This window comes from Gracilinanus agilis, chromosome 1 (assembly GCF_016433145.1).
Source record: "Gracilinanus agilis isolate LMUSP501 chromosome 1, AgileGrace, whole genome shotgun sequence".
Classification (NCBI taxonomy): Eukaryota; Metazoa; Chordata; class Mammalia; order Didelphimorphia; family Didelphidae; genus Gracilinanus; species Gracilinanus agilis.
This window is the reverse complement of record NC_058130.1, coordinates 388,962,196-388,988,677: the sequence shown is the minus strand read 5'-3', so window position 1 is coordinate 388,988,677 and position 26,482 is coordinate 388,962,196. Positions and strand designations below refer to the sequence as shown.

General features: G+C 37.6%; 1 protein-coding gene across 1 annotated transcript in view; it reads left to right on the top strand.

Moving 5' to 3' along the window:
- Positions 1-1,347: 1,347 nt before the first annotated feature.
- Positions 1,348-26,482, top strand: part of LOC123231529 (O-acyltransferase like protein-like) — a 75,735-nt gene continuing 50,600 nt past the window's right edge. Inside the window, 3 exon segments of the mRNA XM_044657797.1 lie at positions 1,348-1,531; positions 16,123-16,262; positions 21,890-21,968. Of these exon segments, the coding sequence (XP_044513732.1) occupies positions 1,348-1,531; positions 16,123-16,262; positions 21,890-21,968 (403 nt within the window).

Sequence of the window (26,482 nt, the reverse complement as noted above, 5' to 3'; positions counted from 1 at the left end):
AGAGATTCAGTTTCTTCTTCTTCATGGAATCAGAGGCGATGAGTTGGATCTTGAGGAGGCAGATTTCAATTTATTAAGTATGAACTGCTGAAAATTTAGATTTCCCCCCAAAATAAAATGGTCTGCTTCATGAGCTGGAGCCTGTGCACTATAGATATTTATGCAGAAGGTAGATGGCCTGTTGAGGGACAGAATTTTATGGCAGAAAGAGACTCATTAATAACCTTTACTATCCATATGACTGTGGACAAGTCACTTAAATTCCCTGAGCTTCAGTTTCCTCTTCTGTAAAATGAGGGGTCGCATTATATGGGTTCTGAGGTCCTTTATAGATCTGTGATCTTATAACATCCAAGACTTCAAAAAGAACATTTAGCCATAGAAAGACAAGGCCAAATTAGATAATCTCTATGGCCCTATCTAGTTCCTTGGCAAACTTATGAATAATCACACACTAATTTTTCTACTTCATAAGTCTATGTTTGCACATCATATTTTCTTAGATTTTGGACTATTCCTGTAGTATGATTTTAACCAGCTAGTTTTATAAAAAATAAAATAAAGTTTTGTCTACCCTTTTTTTCTGACCTGAATCTTAAAAAAAATCATGTCTATAAAAATATCTGATTGAAAAACATATCAGTTCCCAAAGTAATTAAGAATATATTTCTAGGGGCAGCTGGGTAGCTCAGTGGAATGAGAGTCAGGCCTAGAGACGGGAGGTCCTAGGTTCAAATCTGGCCTCAGATACTTCCCAGCTGTGTGACCCTGGGCAAGTCACTTGACTGCCATTGCCCGCCCTTACCACTCTTCCACCTATGGGCCAATGCACAGAAGTTATGGGTTTAAAAAAAAAAGAATATATTTCTATTAAAAAGTACGACACAACAGACTACATGAATACAAATGTGCACAGATAAACAATAATTTTTTTGTGTTTGTCTACTTTAAGGGTTAAATTTATGGTTATTTTTGAGCAAAAAAATTGAGTATTGCCATTGAGTGTTTTAAATGGAACATATTTTGGATATTTAAAACCCCAGAATATTAGAAAAGGCTGCCCAACAGAGGAAAATAGACTTCTCCATATGAAATGGAAATCTTGATCTGCATAACTAATGAAAACCAGGTGCTCTGGAGAACACATGAACCCAGAGATGTATTCTATTCAGCAGCAATAAGTTGTGTGTAAATTGCCTTCCATGCTCCATTCACTTTGGCTGCTCTGCAGGTGTTAGGAGACAACACAGCCTGTCTCTGCAAGTTAAGAGAAAGGAGAATCACATTTTCCTCTGACACCCAGTCTAATAAACCACCATTACATAAATATATGGTTTGACAACCAAGATGAGCACTCCATTTGGACAGGTAAAAGGGAAAATGATGCTGCCCAGGTTGTTGGTATTTTGGCTCCTTCTTGATTTGTCTCATGCCTTTTCCACAAGAAACCTTTCTTTGAGATGCCTTCAAGACACGGATGAGTTCCTTTCTGATCTGAATTCAGTGGTTCCTAAGATCTATGCAATAAGAAGTAAGTATGCTTTGGCAGGGATGGGGTAGGGAGCGGGGTACAGGGCACTTACAGGTGAGTACGTTTGGAAACTGGCATGTGAGCACCCAAGAACCGTGCTATTGTTCATATTAGGAGAGGCAGAGGAAAGAGTTCCAGACCTGTAGTCAGGAGATAGAGGTTTGAATCCTTCCTTATAAAGTTATTTGTTATATGATCCTAGATAAGTCATTTAAACTCTTTCAGCCTTGATTTCTTCTTCTGCAAAATGGGAACACATTACAATACTTGCTTTCTAGGATTGCTATAAAACATACAGGAGATAATGTAATCAAAGCACTTTACAAAAGTTAAAACACTAGAAAAATGTCAGTATTATTATTAGTGCTGTTATTCTAGACAAACATTCAAGAATTTTTAAAAGAAAAGAAAATTAGCCAGTGGAAGGGAAAAAAGACCTGCTTCCTCACTTGGACTGGGATCCTGTTCTCACTTTCCTTATCTATAAAAAAAGAGAGTTGGATTCACTGATTGATAGACTGACTCTATCTTCCTAAACAATAATATTCCTCTGTTCTTAGCCTACCCCTGTATAGTAGACCAGTGATGTCAAATGCAAACACAAATGGGAGCTACTAACCCACACATAGAGATCCCTGCAGACAGCATATTGACTTCAAATACCATATATTAACATTATTTATGTTTTATTGTGTTATTAGAGCAGGTAGGTGGCACAGTGGATAGAGGAAAATATGAGTTCAAATCCAGCCTCAGACACTTACTAGCTGGGTCACCCTGGGAAAGTCCTCAAACCCTGTTTGCCTCGGTTTCCTCATTTGGAGAAGGAAATGGCAAACCACTCCAGTATCTTTGCCAAGAAAACTCCAAACAGGATCATTTAGAGTCTGAACCAACTGAACAAATTGCATTGTTATTCATTTTGTTAATGTGTAATTGGAGTATTTGCCTCTTGAAGGTGACTCTGAATGATTGCAAACCTAACCAGAATGAATTGAATTAGGACCAACCTCTGTAAAAGGATAAAAGTTATTTCGAAATATATGCTCTAGTTTCAACAAACAATTCAGTTCAACCAACATTTCTGTTGACTCTAATTGAGATGAATAACACTCTACTGAGTAGTAAGAAATAACTATTTAATCTTGGTTTCTTGATGTCTGGCCTCAACTATAAAATGAATTTATTACTTCATTTTTGCCGAATAGCCTTTAAAACTATTATAGAGTATTTTTAATGAGTCTGTACAATGGCCCAAGCTCATGCAGGGAAAGGAAGTAGGGTTGGCCAACTTCTTTGTAGGGAAGGTGGATAAACTGGTAAGCAATACTTTTGCCACATTGATTTCCCAAAATGATTCTTCATGATCAGTCACAAATCCATCTGAACAGAGAGAACCTAGAGCTTCATAGGGAGGGTGGGAGAAAAGACAAATATGTGGAATTATAGAATCACCATTGCCAAACCAGCTGGAAGGACCTTGGTGATTATCTAACCCATCTCTCTCATTGGACAGATGAAGGAAGTGAGATCCAGGGTGGAAAGTGATTTGCCCATGTCCACACAATATGTTTTATTTGTAAGAAGGTAGCATGGAATGAAGATTGAGCTAAGAGACCACATCTTGGTCCATATTTAGTTCTGAGCACAGTATTTCAGAAAGAACTTTAATGCTCTAGAGCAGTGATTCCCAAAGCGGACGCCACCGCCCCCTGGTAGGTGCTGCAACGATCCAGGGGAGTGGTGATGGCCACAGATGCATTTATCTTTCCTATTAATTGCTATTAAAATTTTTTAAAATAATTTCCAGGGTGCTAAGTAATATTTTTTCTGGAAAGGGGGTGGTAGGACAAAAAAGTTTGGGAACCACTGCTCTAGAGTGTAGAGAGAAAGACATTCAAGATGGTGAAGAACCTTGACATTGTGCCATGTGAGGAACTGATGAGTGGGATGTGTTAGCTATCTTCAAATTTTTGAAGTGTGTTTATGTGAGAGATTCCCCTTGTTATGCTCAGTTTTAAAGTAAAAGAGTTTTGAACAATGAGGGGAAGCTACAAAGAGACGGATTTTGCCTTTATACAAGGAAAAACTTTCTAACAGAGCTTTCCAAAGGCAGAAAGTTACTGCTTTGATAAGTCATGGATTTCCATAATTTGTGGTCCTCAAGCAAAAGCTGTATGACTAATTATGAGGGATATTATAAAGGGAATTATTGGCTAGGTATGGATTGAACTAGATGGTCTCTAAGGTCCTTTCCAACTCTCAAATTATCTGATTCTATGAGTCAGAACAGCTTGGGTTCTAGTCCCAAGTTTACAATTATTTAGGTTATATAACTTTAGTCAAGTCACCTTCTCTCTCTGCATCTCAGTTTTCTCATCTATAAAATAAGACATTTGGATTATACAATCTTCCTATAGAATACTCCCCCTCCATTCCTGCCTACTCCTCATACTCACTGTAGATTAGTGGTGACAAACCCAAATAAAAACAGGGACCACTAAAACCTACTTAAGGATATTAACATTAGATACATTCTGTTTTATTTTTATTTTGTTAGATGTTTCCCAATTACATCTTTTTTAAACCCTTACCTACCATCTTAGAATCAATACTGTGTCTTGGTTCCAAGGCAGAAGAGTGGTAAGGGCTAGGCAATCGGGGTTAAGTGACTTGCCCAGGGTCACACAGCTAGGAGGTATCTCCCAGTTACATTTTAATCTGGATTGTGGAGTGTTGTCCAATAGTGTTTGACACCTCACAGTGGACAACATTAATAACCATTCTAGGGCTGTATACATAGAATGTACTTTAATGTTTTTTTAATTTGGCTGTAATGTTAGTGGAAATCCAGAACCAAGACAAAGAAAGAGTCAGGATGTGTGTTTCTATGTGTAAAGTACATTATTTTCTAAAACAGAATAACTAAAACCATAATTTCCATTTTTATTCATGTTTAGGACCCATGTCCTATATTATTATAGACATACAATAATAACAATTAGAACATACTTTATTTCAACATACGATAACAATGCAGAAAAACCCAGTTGTGCGTGGCTCATTCAAAACAGCATGGAATTTGAAGCAGTTGCCTTTATTGCCAAGCTCTCTGATAACCCTATCATTATTTTAAAAATATATAAAAATACAAATCCAGTTATGACAAAGTAATTTATTTTTCAGAGATTTTTTTCCAATTACATGTAATATCAATTTTCAGCATACATTTTCCAACCATATAAGATCCAAATTGTCTCCCTCCCTTTCCTCCCCCTCCCACAGATGGTAAGAAATTTAATGATCTGGGTTAAACATGCATTATCATGCAAAACATACTTCGATATTGGTCATTGTTGTAAGAGAATACTCCTATAAAACCAAAACCATAAAATAAAAACACAAACTATTGAAAAAAATCATATGCATTCACCTTCATTCTGACTCCAACAGTTCTTTCTCTGGATATGGAGAGCATTCTTTAACAAAATATTTTCAGTGACTATTTTCTTTAATTTAAAACCCTTACCTTCCCTCTTAGAATCAATACTGTATATTGGTTCTAAGACAGAAAAGCAGCAATGGCAAGGCAGTGGGGGTTAAGTGACTTACCCAGGGTCACACAGCTAGAAAGTATCTGAGGCCAGCTTTGAACCCAGGACCTCCCATCTCTGGATCTGACTCTAAATCCACTGAGCCACCTAGTTGCCCTCTTAATGATTATTTGTTGAATTGATGGGGTTGTCTGGTGTTGACTTGGCTACTAAACAGAAGGCCAAGTCAGCAAGCTGGACCAGACCTATTTCAGAGCAGTATATGCTGATGTGATGATGGCCCCAAATTTTTGTCTCTAGTTCCATTCCATTTCATCCATCTTCCTCCTTCATTACTTGAATGTTATGTCAAGAAAGTTGTACTGTGTGTAGGATTCTGAAAATTGACCATTGATGGTGATGGAGAGGAGTATGTTTTCTTTTGCAAAGCTAAAATAGGATCAGAGTTCTTCAGTCCCCAAATGAATAGGATGAATCATTGTGTAGGTTGGTTGTGTGAAGCCTTTAGGATTTGGGTGCCTGCATGTCTGAACTGATTTCCATTTCATGTAGCAGCCAGTACTGGTTTAGGCAGTGTCTGCTCTTGAAATTGGTGTATCATTTTGTAGCATTGTTTGGGATTCTGCCCCATCTTTTCAACTGAGTTTTTCTAGTAATACGGTCATTCTTAGGTAGAAGAAAAAAAAAGGTGGGTCATGAGTCAATCTAATCAGCAAGCTCTGACTATTGTTCATAAACAATAAATGAGGAAACTAATATATTTATGGATAAATCCCTGGCTTATATGCCCAGAGAAATATGGTGTAGTAGTACTACATTGGGGTTGAACTCAAATAGAAATTTTGGCTAATAATTAATACATTAAGATTATGAGGGCCTTATATTGATGTAATTTTAAAATATATTGTTATTGGGGCAATTAGGTAGCACAGTGGATAGAGCACTAGGCCTGAAGTCAGGAGGACCTGGTTCGATTCTGGCACTTAACCCTGACTCCCTAGCCCTTCCCACTCTTCTGTATTAGAATGCATACTAAGACAGAAGTTAAGAGTTTTTAAAAAATTTAATGTCATCCATTTTTTATTGTGAATTTATTTATTTTGTTAAGTATTTCCTAATCACATTTTAATCTAGCTTGGATATGTTCTGGAGTGTTGCTAGACCACAGGCAGCATGTTTGACACTTCTGATGTAATGAATAAAGAGCTGGCCTTGAAGCCAGAAGGACCTAGGTTCAAATCCTGCTTTTGGGTGCATAATGGCTATGTGATCCTGGGCAAGTTACATATTCTCATATTTGGAGGGGATGGAGAGAGAGCAAGAGAAGGAAGGGAAGGAGAGGGAAAGAGAGAGAGAGAGAGGGAGGGAGGAAAGGAGAGAGAGAGAGGAAGAGAGGGAGGGAGAAAGAAAGAAAGAAAGAGAGAGAGAGAGAGAGAGAGAGAGAGAGAGAGAGAGAGAGAGAGAAAGAAAGAGAGAGAGAAAGGGAGGGAAGGAAGGAAGGAAGGAAGGAAGGAAGGAAGGAAGGAAGAAGCAAACTGAGGAAAATAAGCTTGAACAAGTGGGGTGAAGCCAGATTACAGAAAGATAAATAGAAAGATTTAGACTTGTTCCAAAGAAAGAAAAGAGCCAGAGAGACTGACAAGCTTCTGCATAGTCTATTAAGGTAATTCAGATGTGAGGGTAAATTCAGTCTCCTCTGTACTAGTTCCCCGTCTGCTTTCAAATCCACTCAAGCCTTCCCTGTCTTAAAAAAGAAAAACCACCTCCTTCAGGATTCTGTCATCTCCTTAAGTTACTCTTCTATTTCTCAACTTCCTGTAATTGACAAACCTTTATTTTGTTGCCTCCATTTCCTCACCACCCACTCCTTCCTCAGTCCCATACAATTTAGGTTCCGTTCCTTTTACTCTGTTCTTTCAGAGATCTTCAGTGACCTTCCTCTGGGTCAATTTCATTACTTTTTCTCAGTTTTCAATCTGCTTGACCGCTGTGGTGCTTAATACTAATGACCAACTCTGTTTTCCTTCTCGAGACTCCTCACTTCTATTACACTATGGTAATAACTTTTCCTGAGGGTTCCTTCCATTTTTAGTTTCTTCTTGGTCCCCACTGACAGTTCTTTTTCCTTCTATCTGTGCCTGTATTAAGGTCAGACTCTTGCTTCTTTTTCAAATGAATATCTATCCTAAAATGGCGCTGCCTCTCCATGCATTTCTCTGCCCTTCCTCTTCCTCCTCTTCTCTCCAACTTTCCTTCCTTTGTTCCTTCCTCTCTTCCTCCCTTCCCTCCCTTCTTGTCTCCCTTCCTCTCTCTCTTCCTTTTTTCCCTCTCTTCTGTTCTCTTCTGTTCTTCTCTTCTCCTCTCCTGGCCTCTGCTCTCTCTAATCTCATTACTTCAAATATCAGCTCCATGTTTATGACTCAAGTCAATACACAGAGTCATGGCCTGGGTTACAGTCTGTTTATTAGATGGCTCACTATCACTTTGAACTTGAGATATCTGAAACTTAATTCATTATCTTCCTCTTGCCCAATTAGTTTGCCATTTTCACAATACCTATCCACATTAATGGCAATCACTATTTACCCACACACAAAATCTCATATATTCATATGAACACCACCTTTTAGAAAGGATGTCAGAGAATGAATCTTTCTCTTTCATCTCCTGTTTCTAAATTACTAACGCTTGTCAACTTTTCCTCCAATATATCTTCTTTAGACCCATGATGAAAAAATGCTACTTCCAGATAGAGAACTGATGGGCTTTTGATTACAAATTGAAACTTTTTTTTCTCTTTTTAAAATTTTTCTTCCCTACTCCACCTACAACATGACTACTGTGGAAATATATTTATGTATGACTTCATATGTATAATGAGCATGGTATTTCTTCCCTTCTCAAAGGGTGAGGGAAGGGTGGAGAGGACAGAATTTAGAAATAAAAATAAACATTAAAAACTAAAACAAACAAAACTCCAAAATATCTTCTTTCTCTGAGCCTTTCATTACCTTTCTCATCCAAACATCATCCATTGTCATCTCATAACTGCAGTATCTTTCCTTCCCTCAAGTAGAGGAATGAAAAGGAATTCAACAATAAAAAGGGGGCCTGCATAGAGGAGGGGATATTCCAGGGTGAGAAGATCACAGAGAAAGATACATGTTCCAGAGTTGGGAAGCCCCAGGCACTAAAGAGGTTCTAATGTGAGACTACAACTGAGGCATGGTATTAAAGTCTAAAAAGTTAGAAGCTGGCAGGAGTGTGAGATTACAAAATTTTAGAATTTAGAATTAAGAAGGACCTTAAATCATACAAACTTCTGTCATAAAACTTTCACCCACATAGTCACACTTTTCTCACCCTTTTTGTCCTAAGAGGAATGCAGCTTTAGAGGAAGGGATGGTAAAAGTCTTTTGAAGCATTCTGAGCTGGAAGACATATCAACAAGCAATTGGAACTGACTGAACAGAGAATTCAAGGGAAATAATGAAGGAACAGATACAGATTTGGGAATCATCTGCAAAGAGGTGATGATCATAAGTATGGGAGGGATGAGGCCACCAAAGGAGAAAGGACATACAAAGAAAGTAAAGGACCCTACTTAGGAAAGAGTCTTATCACCTCCCAGCAATCCTAAGGAATGGGAAGAATATAAAGATTCATCCAAAGGAACCAAGATAACAGAGAGGAGTCCTGTTACAGTTTATTTAGGGGAAGCTGAGGGTAGTGCTAGCTAGAAAAAATATACTTCTCTCTATAAAAAGCCAAACACAACAAATTACATTGGTCTCTACTGACCTCAAAACTCACCTATTCTCCCTCCCACATTCAACTCTCTTACCTGAGCTAAAAACCACCCACCTTCAGTATTTAATGACTATGCAACCTCTGGCAAATCACTTCACCTCTGGGCTTCAGTTTTCTTATCTATAAAATGAGAGGATTAGACTAGGAAATTTCCAAGGTCCTTTACAAACTTTAAATTTAAGTCTATTTCCCTTGATCATTGAAGCTCTGTGATGGGTTAAAAAGATCAACAGACTAGGAGTGAGGGACCAGATCTAGCTCTGTTGCTAGGCACAGCATTTAACTTCTGGGAGATTCATCTTGATCTAAAAAATGAGAAGACTAAGTTAGATGATGCCTTCCAGTTTCAGTATTCAGAGCCTTTCTAGGGAAAAAAAGTTTTCTTCCCCAGATCTATAGGATGAAGTCATAGGCTAGAAGTAATACTAGATGATCTAGTCTGACCCCTTATTTTACAGTGAAGGCAATGAAGGGTCAGAGAGGTTAAGGGATTTCAATAAAGTTATACAGAAAATAAGCAGAAATGCCCATTTCAAAAATTAGAAAATGGGGAGGTGTCCCTCAATTGGGGAATGACTGAAAAAAAATGTGGTCTATGATGGTGATGGAATACTATTGTTCTATAAGGAATGATGAACTGCTTGATTTCTATAAGAACTGGAAAGACCTCTGTGAACTGATACAGAGTGAAATGAACAGAACCAGGAGAATATTATACACAGAAAATGAAATGCTGTGGAATGATCAAATGTAATAGACTCTGCTAGTAATAGCAATGTAATGATCTAGGACAACTTGGAAGGACTTATGAGAAAGAATGCTATCCACATCTAGAAAAAGAAATGTGGGAGTAGAAATCCAGAAGAAAACATATGATTTATCACTTGTTTATATGGGTATATGGTTTGGGGTTTTGCTTTTAAAATATTACTCTACTACAAAAATGAATATTATGGAAATAGGTTTTGAGTGGTAATACATGCATAGCCCAGTGGAATTGCTTGTCAGTTCTGGGAGGGGGTAGAAAAGAGGGAAGGAGAGAACATGAATCATGTGAACATGGAAAAATATTGTTAAATAAGTTTATATTAAAAAAAGAAATACCAATTTCAAATCAATATCCTCTGACTCAAAAACCATTAATCTTTCTACTATACTGGACAAATACTTCAAGTTCATGTTCCATAGCCTCATGTATAAGATTTATCAGAGCCTAAGCCCTTATGGTCTATGCAAACTGATCTCCTGTGGGCAGCTGGGTAGCTCAGTGGATTGAGAGTCAGGCCTAGATATGGGAGGTACTGGGTTCAAATATGACCTCAAACACTCCCTAGCTGTGTGACCCTGAGCAAGTCACTTAACCCTCTTTGCCTAGCCCTTACCACTCTTCTGCCTTGGAACCAATACAGTATATTGGTTCCAAGGCAGAAAGTAAGGGTTGTAAAAAAAAAATACTCATCTCCCCTACTTCTCAAAATAAGCCTTTTACCTTTACCTTCTGTCTCTTCAGTCTTCTCAAAGCCAGATCATGCTCATTCTTGACCATAAGTCTTGTTGGGATACCCCACTTTTAGATCACCATCCTCCAAGTTAGAACCTGGCATGGAAGGCTTAGCTTAAGTTTCATTTTCTCCATAATTTCTTCTTCTGTCTCATCCAAGTCATGTTACCATTCACTGCTGCTGAACTCCTGTGGCATTCACCATATCATTTACTTTCATTGCTGTTTAATTGTCTTCTGTGCATTAGTCTCCCCACTTAGATCAGAAGTTCATGAAGGGCAAGAAGGCTTTGAAGAATGACAGGATTTAAAGGTCATTTAATCCAGTCCCTTTATTTTAATTTTAAGGTATAATTTCTGTTTTCAGTTATCGTCTTTTATTTTTTAATTAAATTTTATTTGTTGAACTAGTAAGCATTTATTTTTTCTTCCTCCCCGCTAGCCACCCACTTAAAAAAAAAAGAAATAAAGGCAAATCCCTTGAAACAAGTAATTATAATTAAGCAAAGCAAATCCTATAATTTTCATGTCCAAAAATGTACCTCATTCCGCATACTTAGTCACCTCTCTAGTGGGTAGCATTCTTTACCATCAGTGTTCTGGCATCATGGTCTATCACCACCTCAGTCAGTTCTTCATGTCTTTAAAAATTCTTCATTTTTACATTTACATTATAGTATAATTTGCTCTTGCTCTTTTCCCTTCACTCTCTGTGAATTCATACATATTTCCCCAGTTTTCTTTGAAACGATCTCTTGTTATTTTCAGAGTCCAATAGTATTCCATTACATTATCATTCCAGAATATTTTCAGCCATTCCCAAGTTAATGGGCATTCCCTTAATTTCTACTTCTTAGACACCACAAAAAGAATTGCTATAAACAATTTTTTTTGTTCTATATGACCTTTTCTTCTTTGTTTGAGCTCTGTAGGGTGTGTGCCTAGTAGGAGTATCTCTGGGGCAAAAGGTATGCAGTTAGCAGCTTTCTCAACCCTTCATCTTGCAGATGAGAAAGATGAAACCCAAGCAGGAAGTGACTTGAGGATGGTCATACAGGTGATAAATGACAGACCAGAGATGTGCTCTCCTTTTATCTTCCCCATACTGTCTGCCCACTTCTCTACTTAATTAGTTCATAGGAAAGCCTTTGTTTTCCTCTTCTTCTTCTTCTTCCTCCTCCTTCTCCCCAAGTACAGCCAACTCTGCATTTGTTAGGGGCTCATTATTCAGCTTGTAAATTATTCACCCTCTGCATTTAACTGTAGTTTCCTTCTGCTGCCTAAATTCAGGTGGTTTGAACAACTATTTATTTTAGAGATGGAACCAACAGGAAAGAGAGGAGGTGAAATGCAAGTCAATCTGTTAAAAAAGTTTTCAGGGAGAAAATTGATAATGTTGTCTGAGATAACATTTCTGGACTATCTATAGATTTTAATTTTCTACCTCTAATTCCATCACATATTAAGAGTTGGCGGTATTTCTCAAAGGATACAGTGGATAGAGTACTGAGCCTGGAGTCAGGAAGACTCATACTCTTGAGTTCAAATCTGATTTTAGATGCTTACTATCTGTGTGACTCTGGGCATGTCACTTAACCCTATTTGCCTCAGTTTCTCCATCTGTAAAATGCACTGGAGAAGGAAATGGCAAACTACTCTAGTATCTTTGCCAAAAAAAAAAAAACCAAACAATCAAAAACTCTAAATGTAGTTACCATGAGTCAGACACTACTGAAAAACCACTGACCCTGACATGACAGTATTTCTCAGCTATCCTTTGAACAAAGTGTATATAGCATTTAATGTTAAGCCCGGATCATAACTATAGCACATGCTAAAAGAGGTGAGAATCTCATTTGGGGAATGATTGGGCCCCCAGCTACAAATTCCTCCCTCCCTCGATTAATTGTATTTATGTACTTTCCAAAGCAAAAAAATATATTTCTAGGCTACATTAGCACAAAATTTATGCATTTACTCTGGGTTAGACGTAAACAACTTTACATCATCCTAAATGTAAATTTAGATAGCCTTCTACCAAAAGAATTCACCCAGCCACAGAGTCCTTTAATTTTTCGTGTTGTATAGCCTGCCTCCCCATCTAGATGGTAAAGTCCCTCAAGGGTAGGGATCCAGTCTGACTCCTCTTTGGGTCCTTGACATTTGTCTAGAGCTGAGTTCTTCTTAAAGTCACAAAATTTCCCAGACAAGGTCCATCTTTGTTGGGAATGACCCTAGAAGAACCAGTGGTAACAGCCACAAGTTACCTCAACTAGGACATTCTATCTGTTTAGAGGTCTGAGGTTTGGCACACTGTCCTGCTAAGTGTCCCTCTTTCATATAATTCTCCTTATCATCATGGCAAAGCTTTCATCAATCCCTGCTCTGAATTAGAGCTCTATACCCAAAGGAGGTCCCCAGTCAGAAGGAGTTATTTAGACTTCAATGTGTAGAACCAGGATCTATGGAAGTAAATATGATGGTAAAAGGAATTAGTGACGAAAAGAATTCAGTTATGTCTGTTAAAAAGTTTATTATTAAACACTACCGCTTGCAAGGTGCTATGCTAAACGCTGGGAATATAAAGATGAAAAAACACCCCATCCTTGCCGTCAAGGTACTTATAATCTAATAGAAGGTTATGAAGGCAGTGTCTTGCTTTGTTACTTTCTTTGTAGGCTGGAAGGGATTTGTCAGGAGTCTAGATTAATAAGAGCTAACCTTGATGCAGACATTTAAGCTTTACAAAACCCTTTTACTATATGCATATATTATTTTATTTGATCCTTACCACAAACATATAATAGTATTATTATCCCCATTTCACAGGAATTAACAAATTCAGAGAGGTTATGTATTTGCCCATTCATGGTCACATCTAGCAAAGTCAGGGTCAAGATTTATCCTAGATGATTCCAAGTTCAGGGCTAGACTCTTAAAACTGGAAATAGCTAGTTCAATTTCCCTCATGTCAAATATGAAGAAACTGAGGTCCACTCAGGAAAAATTAAGTGACTTGTCTAAGGTTACACAGATAATAGCAAAGGAGTGAGTAAAACTATTTCTACTAGACCATACTGCAACAAAATTAATACTTCTTGGAAAAAGAATGAGTTTCTAATTATGTATATAAACTGTTATTCAAGTGAGCTTTTTCCTCCATGACTTGATTCTATGACAATGCATTTTGGTAAAGGAGAAAGAGCACTGCGCTATATGAATCAAGAGAACTGAGTTCTAGTCTTATTTCAGCCTCAGATTAGTTGTATAATTTTGAATAAGATGATTAATTTTTAATTTTCTTTATCTTTAAATTTTATATATTAAATAAAATCTACATTAAATAATAATTTGGTCATTATTTTAATTTCTTTACCTTTAATTTTCTCCATCTGTCTTAAGTTCCCTGCCTGCCTTGATGGATTTTTTGAGGATATTGTTGTCTCAGATTTTTGAGGTAGACAACCACATTTTTGCATATTGAGATGCTTTGGTAAAGGTTTTTCTTTTCTTTCTATCCCATTTCAGAGACTAATCTCTGCCAATGCCTTCATGTTTCCATGTAGAAAAGGAAATCTGATTCCATTAGTCCAATATAATTGAAATGAATTGTTTTTAGTTTTGGGGAAATGAAAACTTGCACTGAGTATCATGTTAATTTAAATAGCAGGTGCCTCTAATTATTAACACACTTTTCTTTCTCCTCTTCATCATCATCATCATGATACAGTTTAATAAAGAAATGCTTCTAGGTCCCTTGTGGCCATAATGAAAGAATATTAAGGAGATAACTAGAAAAGGGCAATTTGCTCAAGGGGGTCCATAATGAGAAAAGAAACAAATATAATCCCCATGGCACCCAGAATTACATCATATGGCAAACCCTAAAAAACAAACCAAAAAACCAAACCAGCCTATAAAAAAACATGCACTTTAAACAAGAAGTGGAGTTTCATGATTTAGTGACAACAACGTTGAATTTGGAATCAGAAGGACTGTTTTGAAATCCAACTCAGCTTCCTGTTACCTGTGTTGACCTTAGAAATGTTGGTTGCTTCCAATTTTGGATCCCACACGCTTCCCCAATGGAGAGTGGGAAGCAGGGGCATGAGCCTGTTGTGTAAAGGATGCATGTATGTGTATATGGAAGGGGGTGGTTATTCTTCTACCATCTTCTCTATCATATTTAATCTTTGATTCTTCCCTCTTTAGCTTTTAGTGTCAGTTCAGTAGTTGTAATCTAATCAGCCTCAGTTGTGGAGTTGGGGGCAAGTCAGTGAGGTTTTGGAATTACCAAATTCTATAAAGTTGTGGTGGAAAGAGCAGTGATCTTTGAGTCTGGGAAATGTGGGTTCAAATCCTGCTTCAGACCCTTCTTGGAGCAGCTAGGTGGTGCAGTGGATAGAGTACTGGGCCTAGATTCAAAAGAATCTGAGTCCAAATCTGGCCTCAGGTACTTTCTAGCTGAATGACCTTAGGAAAGCCATTTAACTTCTGTTAGCCTCAGTTTCCTCAACTGTAAAATGAGGATAATAACAGTGCCTACTTTGCAGCATGGTGGTGAAGATAATATTTTCATGGCACTAAGCACAGTGTGTGGCACATAATAGGTGCTAAACAAAGCTTATTCCTATCCCTTCCTAGCTCTGGCTGGCCCTCTTGTTTTAGACCTGTCTGGACTTTAACTTCCTTATCTATAAAATGAGGCACTTAGACTCAAGAACCTCCAAGGTAGACCACTGAGTAGATTCGGGTATAGACAAGCCCTTTGAAAAAGGAAGTTAGATAACCAAGGAATCAATGAGATAGGAAGCTAATTCCACAGGGACTGCCCCTTGGGTGGTCCAGGCAAATTAAGAAACTATGATTGGTTCCTGAGATGTGAGGTGTGAGAGATAGTGGGTAAATAAAAGAGCTTATAAGGGGAGATCAGGAGCCTGTTGGGGTCTTCTGGCTGGAGCATGGAGAGCTGAGGAAAACCCTTATCGGAGTTTAGCCACAGGCCCATCATGGCAGCCAATGGATTAGAAAGCTAAGTATCTCTCTACCTCTCTCCTACCTTTCTTTCTCTTTACTACTACTACTACTACTACTACTACTACTACCACCCCTACTACCACTTCCACTACCACTACTACTACTACTACTACTACTACTACTACTACTACTCTACTACTACTACTACTACTACTACTACTACTACTATTACTACTTTGATTTAACAAGGTTATTAAGCTACTATCAGACTCATAATTTTAATTATTACAGAATTAATACTAAGTATTGGTTCCAAGGCAGAAGAATGGTAAAGACTAGGCAATTGGTGTTAGGTAATTTGCCGACGGTCAACAGCTAGGAAGTATCTGAGGTTAAATTTGAACCCAGGACCTCCAGTTTCCAGACCTGGCTCTTAATCCACTTGGCCACCAAGCAGCCCTTGTCCTTTTCTCTTTCAAGTTTTGTCTAAGCTATAATTTTCATTTCCCATAATGTTGTTGTTAGCAAAAATTAAACTAGAAAACATGGTTAAAAATACACACACCTATTGGGAATACATATTTTTATTCTCCACCGAAGAAAATGAAGGATATCTGTATAAAATAGTAGGTGTCCTTTCTTGATCAGATAATATTCTTAAGCTGAAGGACAGGTCAGCTGCCCCCCTAAAGGTCTGAGATCCCCATATGTAGCCTTTTGACATGAGGGCTTGTGTTCTTAATGCTTAGTGTATGATGCTACTGGGAAGCTGGGCAGCAACATTCTGAATGGGAACATGGACAGATTGGGATCTTACAGCGAATGCCTCTCTGCCAGATCTCCCAGGGAGCATTTCCAAGGGCGCTATTGCAAGCTTCAGATACAGCAGGTAGGTTATTCCATTTATTTCTCTGTGTGTAGTATTGGGACATAATACAACTCTGACATCCCACTGATTTCCTCTTCCACGAAGAACTTCCAACCACTTTCAAAAGGCTTTCATTCCCTAACCTGCGTTTGGGAATAATTGCTTGGGTTTATGTAGAGTTCTTCACAAAGGACAAAAAGCATTTTAAAATACTCAGTCTTTCTTTTTGTTTGACTTTTATCTTTTTCAGCATTTAACATTTTGGAAAGCGATTTGCCATTTGTCATCCAGTTAAGTGTACTCAAAAAAAGGTAGATCTAGAGCAATATTCCCATTTCACAAGTGAATAAATTGAAACTTTCAAGGATGTAATAAGGCTTGCATTCTCTAAAAACTGTGTATTAACCTGCTGCCTCATTAATTCCCATCATAGCAAATATCTCTTTAACAAAAGGCATCACTTTTATTGGATTGACCATCATTAGGATGATGAAATGAATTGTAGGAAAAGTATCCATCATTATAACAGCTTATCAATCATTATAACAGAATTTGATAAATTGCATGGAGATAGGTTTTATTTATATTTACAAAATGCATCCTTCTCAACAATCTTGTAAATTGAGTAGCACAATGATCCTTATCCCAGTTTTATAGATGAGGACACCAAGGCTCAGAAAGACAAGCACCTTTGGACACACAGCTTTTTACTTTGTATCTCTCTTTTTTTTAAAAAACCCTTACTTTCCATCTTAGAATCAATACTGTGTATTGGTTCCAAGGCAGTAGAGTGGTAAGGGCTAGGCAATGGGGGTTAAATGACTTGCTCAGAGTCACACAGCTAGGAAGTGTCTGAAGACATTTTTTATCTATCATTGAAAAAACATTGAGATGCTCTTTTAGTATATTAGAACCTTTTGAAAAGTGGCAAAATCTTAAAAAACTTCCCTAGTTGAGTTATTTGTTGAGCATTCTCTTAATGAAGAGCATCAACTAACTAAAAGTTATTATTTAGGATCAAAGTATGAAAGATACCAGCTAGATGGCACAGTGGACACTGTGGGGCCTGGAATCAGGAAGACCAGAGTTCACATCTGACCTTAGACACTTAGTAGCTGTGTGAACCTGGGCAAGTCACTTTAACTGTTTGCCTCAATTTCTTTATCTGTAAAATGAGCCAGAGAAGGAAATGGCAAACTTTCTTTTTAGGCTGAAATAAAAAAAAATTGAACATTACAAATGGCTAAAAGAAAGTCATGTTTCTTGGGGCCCAAATATTAAATTAAAACGGCAATAAGAAAATTGAACTTTTCAACATATATCACATTCTAGTACTATCAAACTGATTCATATTATTAAAGAGAGGGGACAAATTAGATTGTCCTCATCACTTCATTTGTAGCTAAGGTCCCGTTGGCCAGTGGTAATGACATTGATGGATTTATTAAGTTTTTAATCAGTGCATACACATTTCTTCTCTGATATTTGGAAACAGATTAATAAGTTTGAATCAAAAGCAAAATGTTAGTCATAAATTCTGGGTCTGGCAAAAACATGCCTGAGGTTTTAATTTGTGATATTATATTTTCCTCTTCAGAAATGGCATTCTAATTATTAGTAGGTTATTAATAAAATCTGTAGTTGATTCATTCTTTTTACTAGCATTAAATTGCTGACAGAAAATATGGAAGACAGTCACCTCACAGTCATCTATATTAATGGAGAAAGTCACAGACACAGCTATTCCCAAATCAAAAGTCAATGATAATAATAATAATAATGTCTTTGCCGTGAGTTTTTTTGTTTCTATTTAAACAGAGAAGTACCTGATTTTCTGGACACTCCAAATTAAATGATAGAGTTACACCATAAAGACTTGATTTGGGTTGGGGGGGAGGCAGGAAAAAGCAGTTAGCCTTCCTCCTTTTACTCTGTATCCTCCATCTCTCAGCATAATTCTTTCTTATTTCTGGTTCTTTATAGAGGATGGAATGCATCACCTCACAAGTGATGAAAGTAGAGCTAAATAAAAGGCTAGATTGTTTTCCCCTTGATTAATACCTTGGTAGGGATTAGGAAGTTTTAAATGTTTTTTAAGCACAGTATCCCTTTCACACACAACTTTCCCTATAGCAATTTCCACATGTTGCTGGTTGGCATAAGAAATTAAATGGGAATTTGGGGGGAGTTTTTTGGAAGTTGTAGATGACACATGAAGGCCAGCTGATGACAGAGAAAAAGTTTAGAAACTCAGAAATGCATAAAATATATGTATAGTATTATATAATGTAAATAAATTTTATCTTTTAATACCATAAATTTACATAATTTCTTTTATTGTAAACACCCCATAAAAGAAAAAGAAAAAATTTAGCTTTCTTTGGTGTGAAAAAAAAATATGAAAAATTTTACAGGGCCTTTCTAGTTCATAGGGGTGACATGCCCTTAATCCCCTCAATGCGAAAGGATATCTGTATTTTTTTAACCCTCACCTTCCATCTTAGAATCAATACTGTGTCTCTTCCAAGACAGAAGAGTGGTAAAGGCAAGACAAGTGGTATTAAGTGACTTGCTCAGAGTCACACAGCTAGAAAGTATCTAAGGTCAGATTTGAACCCAGGACCTCCCATCTCCAGGCCTAGCTCTCCATTCTTGAGCCACCCAGCTACTCCTAAGTATTTTGTTTTAAAAAGATTTTCCTGGCTTATATGAACTAATGCAGAGTAAAGTAAGCAGAGTCAGAAAAATAATATACACAGTGACCACAACAATGTGTAAAGTGTATGTGTGTGTTACTCATGCAGGTTTTGTGTAGGCACATGTGTCCATTTAGATTTGGCTCAGAAGAAGGCATGAATATTTATTCCTGATCTCCTTTAGGATATTGGGGTCACTCTTCTCCCCTCAGAGAGGTGATAACAAATAGAATCTTCTGTCTGCCTCTCTCCCAGTTCAGAGTGTCCCAAAAGTTTTAGTGTGATTTTAGGAAATTACTGTTGCTTTCAAGATCAAGAATAAAACATTCTGGCATTAAAAACCCTTCATAAACTAGCCCTCTCTTACCTTTCCAGACTTCTTATACCTTATTCCCCACACATATTCTTTCAGTTCAATGACACTGGCCTCTCGGCTGTCCCTTGAACCAGACACTCCAGGCATGACTGGACACTTTCTCTGGCTGTTCTCTATGCCTAAAATACTCCCCCACCTTTATTCCTCTCTGGCTTCCTTTTTTAAAAAAGATATTTTATTTGCCCAATTACATGTAATATCAATTTTTCACATACATTTTCTGAAATTATAAGATCCAAATTTTCTCCCTCCCCCTTCCCAGAGATGATAAGCAATTTGATCAAGGTGATACATGTATTTAACATGCAAAACATATTTCCATATTGTTCATTATTGTAAAAGAATATTCATATAAAATCAAACTGCCCAAATCAAGACCCAGATCAAGTAAAGTAAAGTAAAAAAATAGCAAGCTTTGATCTGCATGCCGACTACAACAGTTCTTTTCTCTGGAGGTAGATAGCATTCTTTGTCATAAATCCTTCAGAATTGTCCTGAAACCTTGTATTGTGGAGAGTAGCTAAATGTTTCACATTTGATCATCCCATAATTTTGCTGTTACTGTGTACAGTGTTCTCCTGATTCTGCTTATTTCACTCTGAATCAGTTTATGTAGCTCTTTCAAGCTTTTTCTGGAATCATCCTGATCATCATTTCTTATACCTGGCTTCTTTTTTTTATTTTTTTATTTTTTTATTTTAAACCCTTAACTTCTGTGTATTGACTTATAGGTGGAAGAGTGGTAAGGGTAGGCAATGGGGGTCAAGTGACTTGCCCAGGGTCACACAGCTGGGAAGTATCTGAGGCCGGATTTGAACCTAGGACCTCCCGTCTCTAGGCCTGGCTCTCAATCTACTGAGCTACCCAACTGCCCCCCTGGCTTCTTTTAAATACCAAAATCTTCAACCCCACTTCATTCTAGTGCTTTTCCTCTGTTAATTATTTCCTATTTATCCTTTGTTTAGCTTGCTTTTTATGTATTTGTTTGTAAGCTCTTTGAGAGCAGGGGTTATCTTTTTGTATTCTCAATGCTTAGCCCAGTGCCTGGCATATAATAGATGTTTATTGATTGATCAATCAATCAATCAATTAATTAATTAATAGCTTAAGACCCACCCTAAGACTTTTGGGTCACCCTGTATTGTTTGTTAATCTAGGGCAGTAATGGCAAACCTTTTAGAGACCAAGTGCCCAAATTGCAACCCTTACACCTCATGTGAGCCCCAGATAGCAGAGGGAGGAAGCACTCCCATTGGGCTGCTGGGCAGAGGAGTGGATGATGGGAGAAATGTCCTCAAGTACTAGTGGAGAAGGGGAAGGGAACAGCCCTCTCTGGTATGTGGGCCATAGGTTTTCCAGCAGGGATCTAAAGGAAAGAATATTTAGGTTCAAGCTACTTTTCCTGATTATTATCGCTTAACAAGGAAAGAGTACCCCAAAAAATATGCATTGTCTTCCTTCCCACCAAATTCTACTTACCAAGGACTACACACAGTGAATAGAAAATAAACCTATTTATCCAAGTTGATAGCAAACAAAAATCATACAAGTGACATCAATGAAAATGTGCCAGATAGCACACAGAGTGAAAGTTCTTCCACTGAGTTGCAAAAGTATCTCAGGTCAAGCAAGGGAGTTCCAGCTCTTATGCAAGGGAAAATTTCCCTAAGTCTCTAGGGTGCTAAGCTAGTGACAGAGACATGATCAAGGAGCTGGCTCTTCCACTTATTGGCTTCCTCCCAGAGCTATTATTTCCCTTCAAGAATTTATCCTCAAAGAAAATCTAGATCTGCATGTCTTTTTTTTCCCTTCCTGGATGCTAGAAGGCCCATACAATTCTCATTTATCTCAATATTTCACTAACTTTATTCCTCATAAAGATATTGGGAATTGAGTAATCACCAATAAAGAAAGTCTTATTCAAATGACCATGAGCACAGAGTTACCAACATAAACAGAAAAAAAGTCACCACCACCAGCAGCAAAGAAACTAAGAACTGTGACAAGATTGGACCCAGAATGGAGTTGATAGAATTCACCTTCCTCTCTTCTTCAAAGAAGTGGTAGACAGTGGATGTAGAATATTTCATATGCTATCATACATGGAGGATATTTTCATTGGCTTTGCTGAGTTGCTTTTTAAATCTTTTATTTCTTTATTATGAGATGTTTTGCTGGGTGGGGAAGGGAGACAGGCATATTTACAAATGAATATGATATAAAAATAAAAGTTACAAATACAAATAAAACAAAATGTTAAAAAAATGGAAGAGGGGACACATCTTTTTATTTGGGGCCTTGTTAAATTTCAGTCTGTATAGAGGAGCAATGTTAAAAACTGTTGGTAATAATGACAGCTGGAAAAAAGCTGAATAAAGTGAAAATATCTACAAGAAATAGAACAAGATCTGCTATTGCCCCTCTCAGATAATTGAGAGTTGTACTGAGATCCAGTCTTAAAGGCAATTATGCAACCTAATTGATTTAAAGTTGATGAACTGTAGCATTACTAAGAAAATATTACATATGTTCTCATGACCATTTGGACTCAAGGTTTTCAACATAATGTTTCCTAGGATGGAATTAGCTACAGTATTGGCTTGTGTGTTCCTGATTCTTGTACTGAAGATGATATAGCTCTGATGACACGATTAGGTAAGACAAAAAAAAATACCTACTGATTTATAGTCTTGGGGGTTGTGAGTATAAAAATGGGTGTTCTTCTCTGGAGTGAAGAGAGTTCCTTCAGTAATGAATTAGCCCTTCAGAAATGAAGCAGTGCAGAGCTAAATGGGTTGAGGAGGAAGGACAAGTGAAAGGCATAAGGAGATAAATATTAATGTGGTAGCTCCCTTTATGTAGTGTTTTTAGGGTTACAAAGTACTTCCCTTATAAAGTAGGGAGTTCCAAGTATTAAGAGGCAGGTTCAAATAGGTTGAAAGTAACTGACATCCTCAAACTTGTCACTTAGAGAGGAATCCACCCCAAGCACATGAAGACTTCCCCTGGCAGAATGGGCAGATGAGAAAAAGTTGTTCTTATGGCCGTGGAGGTGACCAAAGCAGGCACTGTGGAGGGCATCAGACACTAGACATCAGAGAGGCCAAAGTCATCCACTGCATCCTGACTTTTGTCCTGCCACTGGACTTGGACGATTCTGGAAGAGAAAGCAAGGATGATGACTTTGTGCATCGCTGCCTCACTTAAATGCAATTCATGTGCAAGTTAAGACATTACTCCATGATGTCATTGGTCCTATTAAAAAATGAAGGATGCACAACAACCCCAAACAATGGAAACTCAAGAGTGAATAATTATAGCACACAGGGACAAAAATGACTAAGACAGAGAGGCCAGTAGCAACAGAGACCAGTAAGAGACTTCTTTCTAAATGGATACAAGGAGACAGGGGTAAAGGTGGAAATCTAGTAGATGTAACAGTGAAGAGATAGATAGTGAGTACAACATTCCTTTCACATTTGAGGGGTTGGAGACACAGGATCCCCATGAATTTTGGGGCCTTCCCCAAAGAAGTCTAAATTTTTTCTTTTTCTTTTTGGGGTATTGACAAGTACCTTATTATTAAGTAAAAATACTATGTGAAAAAAGAAAATTTTAAATATGGAATAAATAGGAAAAATTTTTAAATGAAACAAATTTTAAGAGAATAACACTGAATAAACTGCATATGTAACAAAAGACATTTGCAAAAAATATCCTTTGAAATTCCCTACATAAATTCTTATGATGACCCACCATATATCAAAACTGTGTTGGGGAAAGTCATGATGTGGATGAGATACCTGTTCTGTGGATAGAACCTGGGGACACCCTCCCTACAGATTTCTTGTTTGTGTGAGGAACTGTATTAAACATGAGAAGGTATATAAGGATGGTAGAGGATGATGTGTCAGGATCAAATCAAGAGCTAGAAATGAGAGGAAGATAACCTCTATAGTTTTAGAAAGAGAAGATACCACAGGGGAGTGAGTGAAGAAGGGGGAAAGACTGAAAAGGATGGAAAGGAAAGAGGCCTTTCTTTGGAGGTGAAGGGTAGTTCTATTTATGGATGCTCCTATGGGTGAAGAGATAGTAAGGGAGGTGAAGACTTTATAGTGGATCAGGGCTGGGGGATTTGAAGATGTTAAAGCTTTGCCTCTCTCAAATCATACTAAACTATTACCTTTCAAAAATCTCTCACAGTAGGAAAAAAAAGAACTTTTAAAAAATTATTTTATTTTTTAAGTATAATTTTACTTTAAAAATATTTTCCATGGTTACATGATTCATATTCTCTTCTTCCCCTCTTCCCTCCCCCCTCCCAGAGCTGACAAGCAATTCCACTGGGTTATACATGCATTATCACTCAAAACCTATTTATTTCCATATTATTCATTTTTGTAAAAGTAATCTTTTTTCAAATCTTTTATTTTTAATATAATTTTATTTTTTAAATATAGAAAAAGGAGCTCTTCAGTAGAGCAAACAGAAAGGCAGGGAAGTATCCATAATATACACTGCTCAGAATTTATAAAGAAAATCTAGTGACTTATTAGCTGATAATCCTATATACCATTTGGTGCTAGCTTTTGGAAGAAACTGCGAACCACATATTTTCTCGGTAGCTCTTAAAAAGAATAAATTTCATTCATTTAAATAATGAATTTTCATTCAGTCTCTGCTGCCTACTAATGTCATATCTCTTTCACCCTCAAAAAAACCTTCCCTCAACCCAGCCATTTTTTCAAACTATTGTCCTTTTCTTCTCTAGCCAAATTCCTAGAAAAAGCTTTCTGAGATCAGTTTCAACTTTCTCTTCTTTAATTGGCTTCCCAGCTCCTTGCAATATGGCTTCTGCCCTTATCACTCAACTGAAACTCTCCTAACCAGTTTTCAAACTTTCTGACCTTTCCCTTAGTTTTCAACTTTCTAAACTTTGGGCATCTGTTGATACTGTTGAATATCTTCTCCTCCCACACACCCTCTTCTGTCTATGTTTTGTAACACTGCTCTCTTGGTTCTCCAGCCTATTTGTCTTTTCAATCTCAGTCTCCTCTGCTGTTTCATCATCCATGTCATGTCTGAGACTGGTGGCACAGAGTATCTAGGTGGATAGAAATACTGGATAAGCAGGTCTTTGGTTCCCAGAAACTGAACAATCGAAATATTCCTGTGTACTTGAAATGATATGTTAGCTTGACATTCTGACATATTATGATGCTTTTTTACAAAAAGAAATGATCTGATTTTTAAATTTAACTTAGGGCAGAATTCTTGTTAATACTAAAGAAAGTTAATCTCTTTGCACTGTTAAATAAAAGTCTAGGAGAGGCATTGGGAGTGGGTAGCTGAAGGGTGAATGTGTATGTAAGAGAGTAAAAAAAATTACAAAAAAAATTATTTCTCACAGGATCTAATCTCATTAGTTACTATTAGTTTATAATGGAAGCCCAAAACTTAGAACATGAGTGTGTATGCTCTTCATGGTGGGTTATACAGAGCACATGCAATATTTTCTGCTGGTTTTGGGGATTGAGGGGCTGATGCTATTCAATGATGGGGAGTTTCCTGGTTGGGTTTGGAGCTAGAAGTACTGATGAGAGAAGACAACTCACCAAGCTTTCTTCACCTAGTCCTCCATTGTAGGTTCAATTATCTTTTTTGTGCATATGACATAATCTCTCTCTCTCTCTCTGTCTCTCTCTGTCTCTCTCTCTTCTCTGTCTCTCTCTCTTCTCTGTCTCTGTCTGTCTGTCTCCCCCCTTTCTCTCCCCCCCCTCTGTCTGCCTCTGTCTCTCTGTCTGTCTCTGTTTGTCTCTCTGTCTGTCTGTCTGTCTCCTAATATTCATTTTGCTAACCCACCTCTCTTCATAACTCCCTTTTTTCTGTTGTGGGCACTTTCTTAGTCTAGTTATCCAAGTTTGAAACCTTTGAGTCATCCTTGATGTTTTGCTCCTACTCATTCCTGATATCCAGTTAGTTGCCAAAGGTTGCCATTTCTCCTCTACATCATCTTTCCCATCCCTCTCTTTTTCTCCCTCACATGGCCACACTCCTAGTCCAGGCCCTCATCATTTGTCACCTATAAGATTTGCAATCGCTTCTTAACTAGCCTTCTGATAGGTGTCACAGTAAACTTGGAGTCAGGAAGACTTGAGTTCAAATCCAGCCACAGCTATTTTCACTAGTTATGTGACTGTGGGAAAGTACTTAACCCTGTTAGCCTCAGTTTTCTCATTTGTAAAATGAGCTGTTGAAAGAAATGGCAAACTACTCCAATGTCTTTGTTAAGAAAATCCCAAATGGGGTCATGAAGAGTTGGAAGTGACTGAAATGATTCAACAACAACATATGTCAGGCAGTGTGCTATGTGCTTTAAAATATTATCTTATTTGGTCCTTACAACAACCCTGAAAGGAAGGTATTATTATTACCTTCTTTTACAGTTGTGAAAGCCAAGGCTGACAGAGGTTAATTAAATGATTTGCTCTTGGTCATAAAGCTAGGAAGTATCTGAGGCTTTATTTGAACATAGATCTTTCTGACTCTAGACCCAGATCTTTCTTTCTCTACTGTACCACCTACTGCCTAAAGCATGTTGACTTCTGCCCCCAGCCTATATTTCCAGACTTTATTATTCCTCGTCATATACTCTATGTTCCAACCAAACCGAATGACTTTTTGTTCCTCTAACATTTCAATCCATCTGTCTCCATATGTTTGCATATGTCAATCCAGGGTACACTGGAGCCAGCTCAAACTCGTTTGGGAAAGCGGATTACTAAATTTTAATTGTTATCATTTATACCTTGGAAATTAGCCAGCACCACAAATCAGGACTTGATTTATTGTTCTGTTAATTGTCTAAAGAAAATGTTAGCAATGTAGATTAAACTTAAAAGTGTATCATGTGTACTTTCCCCCCCCCCCCCAGGAGAATGGGTTGTTCAACCTTTACCAGCACATTGTTGACTGTTACCTATGTCTGGAATGCACTCCCTCCTGTTTATGGTATCTCTAGCTGCCTTTCTTTCTTTCTTTCTTTCTTTCTTTCTTTCTTTCTTTCTTTCTTTCTTTCTTTCTTTCTTTCTTTCTTTCTCTCTCTCTCTTCTTCCCTCCTCCCTCCTTCCTCCTCCTTCCTTCCTTCCTTCCTTCCTTCCTTCCTTCCT